This window comes from Otolemur garnettii, unplaced genomic scaffold (genome assembly GCF_000181295.1).
Source record: "Otolemur garnettii isolate 467f Iridium unplaced genomic scaffold, OtoGar3 scaffold00089, whole genome shotgun sequence".
Classification (NCBI taxonomy): Eukaryota; Metazoa; Chordata; class Mammalia; order Primates; family Galagidae; genus Otolemur; species Otolemur garnettii.
This window is the reverse complement of record NW_003852484.1, coordinates 5264704-5273839: the sequence shown is the minus strand read 5'-3', so window position 1 is coordinate 5273839 and position 9136 is coordinate 5264704. Positions and strand designations below refer to the sequence as shown.

General features: G+C 40.4%; 1 protein-coding gene across 1 annotated transcript in view; it reads left to right on the top strand.

Annotated features, from left to right (window-relative positions):
* The window catches only part of LOC111726993 (butyrophilin subfamily 2 member A2-like), an 18269-nt gene extending 13502 nt beyond the window's left edge, over positions 1 to 4767 (top strand). Inside the window, exon 5 of the mRNA XM_023516319.1 lies at positions 4530 to 4767. Within this exon, the coding sequence (XP_023372087.1) occupies positions 4530 to 4564 (35 nt within the window). The 3' untranslated portion in view covers positions 4565 to 4767. The remainder of the gene's footprint in view (positions 1 to 4529) is intronic.
* The last annotated feature ends 4369 nt before the right edge of the window (positions 4768 to 9136 follow it).

Here is a 9136-nt window from a genome sequence, read left to right as displayed (position 1 = left end):
TGCCAAGCCTTTGTACAGACTCTGACTTTTTAGAGTGCCTTTCTTTTCTTGATCTGCCTCACACATTCCTGTTCATTCTTCAAGATTTGACTTGGACTTTAAACCTTTCTTACCTCTTTTTCTGTCATTTTCATTTGTTCAATATTTCACTCATTCACTCATGAATTTCAGTTTGGGCAAACTAATTTGGCTTTGGCTCCATCAAGCTTTCCATCACTTCTTTATAATTCCTGGTGTCACTACCTCGCATATGATCTATCCCTTGACTTTCTTTGGGCCTTGACATTTTCTCCCTCAAAGATTAAAGATTTTCTCCTTCAAATCATTGAGATTTTCTCCTTCAAAAGTCATAATACTAACTAATTTCCCCAAACTGAAAATCAGTTTTTGGTTTGGGCAAATTAGTTAGGCTGGACACTTATATGCTCCTCTCTGTATGTATATTACAATACAAATAAAACATATCTGTGGCATGTATCCTATGGTAAATATGTCATATAAAGAAAAATAAAGCAGGAAAGGCAGATAGAAAGAGGAAAGGAGAAGGGAGGATTGTAATTTTAAGTTGGCTATCCAGAGAAAGCCTCACTGAGAGGTTAAATCCAGCAAAAGTTTGAAGGAGGTGAGGGAGCTAGGCCTTGAGGCAGGCACGAGTGGGTGGATATGAGGAGCAGCCAGGGAGCCAGTGGTTAGAATGAGAGTGTGAGAGAATATAGGAGGTGAGATCAGAAAAGCAATAGGAGGATAGATTGAATGGTGCCTTTGTAAGAGTTTTGGCTTTTGCTCATCCCATGGGAAGAGATGGAAAGCCACTAGAAGGTTTTGAACAGAGGTGTGAAATGATCTGGCTTATATATTTTATAAAGATCTTTCTGAGTACTCTTAAGAATATATGTAAATGAGGTGAGAATAGGAGCAGGGTGACTGGTTACGAGGTTATTATAATAATCCAGGTAAGAGAAAATGGTAAATTGGAGCAAGGGTGTTGGGAGTAGAAGTGACAAGAAGAAATTATGTGCATATCTTTAAAGGTAGAGCAAATAGGATTTGCTGGCAGATTAGGTGATAGGTGTGAGAGTCTGAGAGGAGTCAATGATGCCAAAGACTTCTGCCTGGAGTCACTAGAAGAGCAAAATCACCATTTATTAAAGAAGTCTTGGAGTTTGGTTTGGGACATTATAAGTTATAAATGCTCATTTGAGACATTTGAGGACAGATGTTGAATCGGTGGTTGGATGTTAAACGGGAGTTTAAGAGAAAGGTTTAGGTTTGAAACATAAACTTAGGAGTTGTATAGATGGCATTTCATCTATATGGGATGAGTGGGCTTAACTAGGAAACAGGAATGGATAGAGAAGAATAGCGGCCCAGGGACTGAGCCCTGGCACCCTCTGACATTTACAGTCAGGAGAGAAAGAGAAACTAGTGCCGGAGAACGAGAGGAGGACACAGTAAAGTAGGAGGGAAACTAGAAGAGTGTCATGAGCTGCAAGGTAAACGAAGAAAGGCTTTTAGGGAGGACAGAGCGTTGGACTGTCATTCTGAGTCAAGTAAGATGGAGATTGGCAATAGGGCATTTGAGAGAAGGAATGTGGGCAACTTTGGGGAACTGAGATAGATCACTGGCTGGAGTGCTGACATAAGGAAGAGTTTGCCTCAAAGAGGGGTAGCAGAGAAATGTGTATGAACTAGAGAAGTTACAGGGTCTCTTTTTTCTTTTTCCTTTAGATGGAAGAAATATCAGCGTATTTGTGCACTGACAAGAAACAGATGGAAAGGGGAAACCTGATGATGTAGGGGAAGGGGAAGAAGTGCAGAATAATGTCTTTTAGGAGGCAGAGGGACGGATGGGGTCTAATGCACAAATAGAAGATGTGCCTTAGGGAAGGTAACACAAAAGAGGTACGGTATGGTATGTGGACGTAGATGCAGAGAGGTGGGTAAGGGTGATAACGAAAGCTTGAGAAAATTCTCTTCTACTTGCTTTTAATTTTTTTAGTGAAATAGGGGCCAGTACATCAGCTGAGTGTGAGGCTGGGGAGGGCAGTGCTGAGGAGAAAGAGTGAAAGTCATGTAAGAGAGAAGGAGAAAACAACTAAAGACATATACCTGGCATCCTGGGTAGTACTAAAGGTACTTTTGAGATTCATAGTCATGAATCTAAAGTGAGAATACTCAGCATGGTTTTGTATTTTTTCCTCATTTCATGTACCTGCTTGAGTAGAGACATGGAATGGGAGGACAGCTGGGTTCAGGAGATGTTGGGGTTCTGCCATGCAAACATGACAAAGCAAGACAGATGCACGCCAGAAAGTGATTATAATGATCCACATGGAATCTCAGCTAAGTCAGGAAGGATAAAGGACATAAAGTGGGAGAAGGGCAGTAAAAAAAGTATTATAATCATTGTCTTTGAGGTCCCTATGGCAGGCAAAGTATTTTTCAAGTTGGAATACTAGAAAGAGTGGGTTGGAAGGATAGGAGGTAGTGGTGGAAGAGCAGGATGCTTGAAATTGAGACAGTGGAGAGGTTGTGATTAGTACTAATTATAATCTAAGTTCTCACCAAGGCAGAGGTGGCTAAAATAATAGAGAAAAAGATCTTTGAAGGAGAAAATGTCAAGGCCCAAAGAAAATCAAGGATAGATCATATATGAGGTAGTGACAGCAGGAATTATAACAGAAGAGGTGGAAAGCTTGATGGAGCCAAAGCCAAAATTAAGGAATGGTGGGGGAGGAGGGAGGAAGCTAAAAAAAACTGTAATATAAAAGAGTAAAGTGTAATGACATGAGATTTTTAGAGAGGGAGGAGGGAGAATGATCTAGCCATAATGAGAAGCAAGAAATTTGCCTACCCCAGTGTACGAAGATGTTGTAAACAAAACAAGCCCCACTTGGAAGGGCTGTAAAGGAGAAAGTGTCCTCAGAGGAGAGACAGGTTTCAGTTAGAACAGTATAAACAGAAGCTGAAAATTGAAGGGGTTTGCTAATGATTGATAGCAAGTTCCAGAAGGCACAAAAGAAGGGTTTCAAAAGTTAGGAGTGGGTTGGAGATGGCATAAGAAAAGGGAAGGTACAGAGCTGTATGGGCTCGAGTCTGTGAGATGAAGGATGAACTGGGGGTCTTTGGCTTCTTATGGTTAAATATGAATAGGGAAAAAAGTCATAATACTAGACATGGGTCTCAAGGTAGACCATGGCAGGGCGGTTAATGTATGTGGGGATTACATTACATTACAATACGTTACTAGAAGGTTGCAGATGTTGCCAGGATTACAAAGAGTGCTGAGGTCCCATTTTCATGCTCAGTGATGAAGGGGCCAGGGTGGAGCTGACTAGTTTGGAATGAGTGGAACTCTGGGACCCCTTTTTGATTCTTGTGAAATGGCACAGGAGCTGGAGAATGGAAAGCAGAACCACCACACACAGCAGCTCAGGTTGTTCACATAGAGTCTAATGTGACTGGCAGCCCTGGAAGAGTGTAGCGTGACTGCCCTGGAAAAACACACTCTTCATAGCACCTCAAACACATTATATCTGTGAATACGCTGCCTTGCTGAAATCATTATTTATCTTGTTATATGACCGTGAATCTCTCATGAGCGGGGATAAAGTTCTCCTCTCTCTTCTGGCTCCTAACATACAGTAGCCTCTTAGAACAGGTGTTACTTCTTGAGTTTTGAGTCTTATCACCATGGCTCCAGGGATGCAAAATAACCTGGAACTTTGAGATGAGAAGATAGGATGTCTTGATTCCTTTTCTTAGGTTACATTAGAAACATCCTCCACCCTTCCACTCCAATAGGCTCATGAGCTAAGACACAGACTCTGCAGCTTTTCCTTGGCCTGGGATGACTTCCTTCCAGAGCACACTGGGACAGGGTAGGATTTGCGGCCCCAATGACATCAGCGCGTCTTCCTTGTGTCTCTGCTTCACAGGCTTAACAAACGCAGAAGTGCTATGCTAAGGCCCCAGGCCCATTTGCTTCTGTTTCCTTCTCTCTCTGGAAGTTAGTAGGAAATATCACCCCATTTACTCTCCTTTTCTCTTTTTAATTATTCCTCATACAGTATTTATTGATTCAATGAATGGGTAAATTAGAATTGCATCTAATAAATGAAGGAGAGCCCTGTAGTAGTGAATGAATTATTTCAAGGCTACTACTCTTAGGTGGTACGAATAATTCATTTTTTGCAACTCTTACTTCCTATGCGATGTTAGGAAATAAATTGTAATTAAATGTAGGGTCTGCCTCTAATGCAGTGATTTTCAAGCAGATCTTAGGTATGCCATGAAAATTTGTAAAGATCAATAATTAAATTATTTTTGAAAGAAGTTCGAAACACAGTAAGTATATTTTTTGTTTTTAGCTCTTTTGTTTTTAATCAACATAATTTAAGTGTGCCACTGAAGTTTAACTATGGGTTCAAGTGTGCCATGAGATAAAAAACATTGAAAAACACTGCTGTAACACGAAACTCTTACCTATAATGTTTATCTTTATTTCTCTCTCCTCCCTTTTTTTACAGAAAGAAAGTATCCCCAGGCTTATGACTACTATTAAGAGATTTGAATGACATCCTCCCAAGAACTTTGCTGTCTTGTTTTAGCCACTGGTGTTCCTGTTTTCTCTAGTGGATGATATTCTTTCTGTCCTAGATACTTACCTATCATAAACAGAAGGAAGTAAGGAGGTAACAGGTTCAGTAGGTTGAATGTTGACTAAAACTGCAGGAGCTCCAATATTTTGCTTTTTTTAGGTCTGTATGTTGAAGTTTTGTTGCTTTATCTCCATTTCTCTGTTTTATTTATAAGATTTGTTTGGTGGAACCCAGTCTTCTTAGTAAAACATCACAAGAATGTAGAAGCAAGAATCCAATGTACTGGATTCTAATATGAAGGCAGTAGATGAGCTAATATAAAGGGGGGGGGAAGTAGGGGAATGAGGGAATGGGGAGAAGGGAAGAGGAGGGGTGGGGGGGGTCACAGTGTGAGACACACCTCTTGGGGGCAGGACACAATTGTAAGAGGGACTTTATCTAACAAGTGCAATCAGTGTAAGCTAATTCTTTGTACTCTCAATGACTCCCAAACAATAATAATAATAATAAAGATTTGTTTGATCTTATGCCTCCCATGTATTAAATTCTGAGTAAAGGTTAAAAATCTTAATTGTAAAGTTAAAGATTAAAAGCCTGGTGAACTGTCACTTTGTATATATTTCCTTGGTGTGACACTTCAGTGATGGGTCACTTATTGGAGAACTCAGAGCAGGAAAACCTGCTCTAGGTTTTCTTTAAACCAGATTTTCTGTTTGTTTTTGTAATGATGTATCTTAGTCTATTTTCTATTGCTATTTCTGAATACCTAAAAATGGGTAATTCATAAAGAAACTTTTTGGAGGCTGAGAAGGCCAGTGCCAACATCTGGTAAGGGCCTTCTTGCTGCCTCACGACATGATAGAGAGCATCACGTGGTGAGAGGTCAAGGATGTACATGCCCACTCATGTCTGCCTTCTTCTTCTTATAAAGTCACCAGTCCCAGCATGGGGGTGGGGGGGTGGGGGTCCTACCTTGATGACCTTATCTAATCCTAATTACTTCCCAAAGGCCCTACCTCCAAATACCATCAATATAAGAAATTGACAATTACGTTCCCAGAACATGATATTTGGGTGACACAGTCAAGCCATAGCATGGGCACCTTGCTGATGTAAAGGAGAAGCTGAGAAAGAGATATGTTTTTTAAAAAGAATTACGGATGGCAATTGTGTTTATTAAAGCCTTCTGTAGGCCTTACTGGACAAAGGCTATGAAAACCTCTTAGAAATTCAAAGGTGAAAGTAACCGTCAGACTTTGCCGATTTGCCTATTGATTGATTTTAGTCTTTATTATTCCTCCAGCTCACCTTCCAAATCTCTTCTATTTCTGTGGCTTTTCTATATAGAGTCTTCTCTGCTCTGATGTGAATGTGTCATGCCAAAATTCAAATCTTGAAATCCTAACTCCCAAAGTGATAGTATCAAGATGTGGGGCATTTGGCAGGTGACATATTACACCTGTGCGGAACTGACATCTGCATTCCTCAGGTAAGTTTTTGCCAGGCCAAACCTATGAGGTGTGTGCTGAATGTTGCTGGGGAACCCACACTGGCTGGCATGACTCCTGGATAGAGCATCTCTGGGGACACCACATTGAACTGAGGGTCACTGTTCAGGGAACTTCAGAGGCCTACATTCACATATCTGCTTAAACCAATGCAAGACAATGTGCAGACATTTATTAGAATTACATGAAGGAACATGTGAATTATTTATATATGCTCAGGCAATTAAACATTATAGAGAATGCGAATTAGGAATTAATGGTTCACACCGATGTGATGATCTTCAAAGGAAAATATTGTGTGGAGGTAGAATGAACATGAGAGGGAACTGGGTTTGAATCATGACTGCGTTCCTTGCCAGCTGTGTAGTCTTGAACAAGTTTCCTTAAACTTTATAATCTATACTACATGTTTTTGTCTGCGAAATATCTTTCTCACAGGGTCATTATAAGAATTGTGAGCATACAAATAAGTATTAATAATTGGTAATATTCCTGGTACTTGATACTCACATAGCTTTTTCTATGCAAAAAACTATTTGAAGAAAATTACATACATTAACTTATTTAATCCTCAAAAAATGAAAAAAAATGAGGTAGGTACTATTACTATGCCACTGTAAAGAAGAAACACACAGAGGCGAAATAATTACCAGCAGCATAAATGGTAGGTGCAGAGCCAGGATTTAAACCTGGGAAGCCTAGCTGTTAATTACACAGTGGAGTGTCAATCACGTGAAGATGATGTTCTGATATAGATAATTAGAAATGAAATTGAGAATGGGTGGCATTTATGATAAAGAATATGCAAAGGTATAAAAATTACTAGCTACCAACTTTGACTATGACTAGTGTCCCAGCGCCTCGGAAACTGACAAATTCTGCCAACTTGTGTAATTTAATAGGCTTAGAGCCCCTGCATGTCTGCTCACATGTTTGGGTCCTGGCACTTCCTTGGGGTCTCAGGACGACCACCAGTCCTCCTGAGTTCCACCACCAGCAACAGCTCCTCAGAGTGCCATGCCATGTTCCCGAAGCCATCCTCAACCACCTGGGTATTTCCAAGGCCACAGATGGGCGAGCTTCTTTTTCTGAAAGTTCACTCTCCTTGTTCATGGCCTCTGTGGGGGAGCACTCAGAAATCCTCCAAGACCACCTGTAGGCTGGCTCTAGAAAGCTCAGGAAGCAGTCCAGCAACCAGCCTAGCGAAGGGCCCCCACCTTGACCTGAGCAGCCACCACCAGCCCCAGGCTTGTAGAGGCTCCAGGCAGTTGGGGCCCAGCCCCTGTGGACTAGGCAGGCTGCAGCAAGAGAGAAGCAGTTGGGTTCTTCCATGACAACAGAGCAAGCACAAAAAGGAAAGCCAGAGAGGCTCTTTACTGTTCAAGCCACACTTGAGCTTTCCTGACAACTCGTGTTTGCTGTGCACCAAGTGGAAAATAAACTGCAAGCAGTCAACAAAAAGAAAACAAAACAACAAGAACTAGGCCAGGAACTAGAAGCATAAGGTCCTCTTTCTTTTGTAGGAAATTTCTGGTCAAACATATTCTTTTGATGGTTTTGTGCAGGTTTCCTGATTACATATTTTATTCTTATTTCAATAACAATCTTGACTTTCTTATTTTTCCTACCATTGTCAGGTTTCTGCTTCTCTGTGCCATCCAGTGAGGATCAGCAAGGTGCATGTTCTCTTCCTTTCTTCTAAGTTTGTGTGACCGGTCTTCCAGCAAGTTTATTTCATTCCATTTGTGGAAGGTAGTCTCTTACCACTTTTGACTCATCAATAGATCTAATATCATCTTTCATCTGCGTTCCCCTTGAGCTGTGCTCTCATGTATTGATCCAACCCCTTGTACCATTCTCATCTGTGTATAGTTTTTGTTAATGATGGCAAGAGGGAGGAGAGATACCCACACACTGAGTTTCTCAGAAGTGTTTTCTTTCTTTATGATGGCCCCACCCAACTCTACATTTTTTTTCCAGTTTTTATTTTATTTTTATTTTTTTCTCATTCAGAGTTCCTTCATTATTTCTTATAGCATAACTGTGTACATTAAAGCAATCATGGGGTACAGTGTGCTGTTTTCATATACATTTTGAAATGCTCTCACCAAACTGGTCAACATAACCTTCATGTCATTTTCTTAGTTATTGAGTTAAGACATTCATACTCTGCTTTTAGAAAGATTCGCTTGTACCCTTGTAAAATAAACCATAGAGGTGATCCCAACCATCACCCTCCCCCCCATATACTTCCCTCACCTCCCCTCTCCCACCCTCCTTCCCATATTCTAAGGCTATAATTAGGTTATGACATTCCTATGAAAGCTATGAATTAGTTTCAAAATAGGGCTGTGTACATTGGATACTTTTTCTTCCATCTTGAAATACTTTGTTAAGAACATTTTCCAATTCAATCCATATAAACATGAAGGAGGTAAAGTCTCCATCTTTCTTTAGGGCTGCATAATATTCCATGGTGTACATCTATGACAATTTATTGATCCATTCGTGGGTCGATGGGCATTTGGGCTTCTTCCATGACCTAGCAATTATGATTTGGGCTGCAATAAACATTCAGATACAAATATCTTTGTTGTAATTTGATTTTTGGTCTTCTGGATATATACCTAATATAGGAATTGCAGGATCAAACGGCAGGTCTATTTTTAGTTCCCTAAGTGTCTTTTCAAAAGGAACAAATTAATTTGCATTCCTACCAGCAGTGTAGAAGTGTTCCCTTTTCTCCACATCCACACCAACATCTCTGGTTTGGGGATTTTGTGATATGGGCTAATCTTACTGGGGTTATGTGATACCTCAAAGTAGTTTTGATTTGCATTTCTCTGATGGTTAAGAATGGAGAGCATTTTTTCATATATTTGTAGGCCATGCGCCTATCTTCTTTAGAGAAATTTCTATTCAAGTCCCTTACCCACCCTGAGATGGGATCACTTGTTTTTTTTCTTGCTAATACATTTGAGTTCTCTGTAGATTCTGGTTATTAAACCTTTGTCAGAGACATAACCA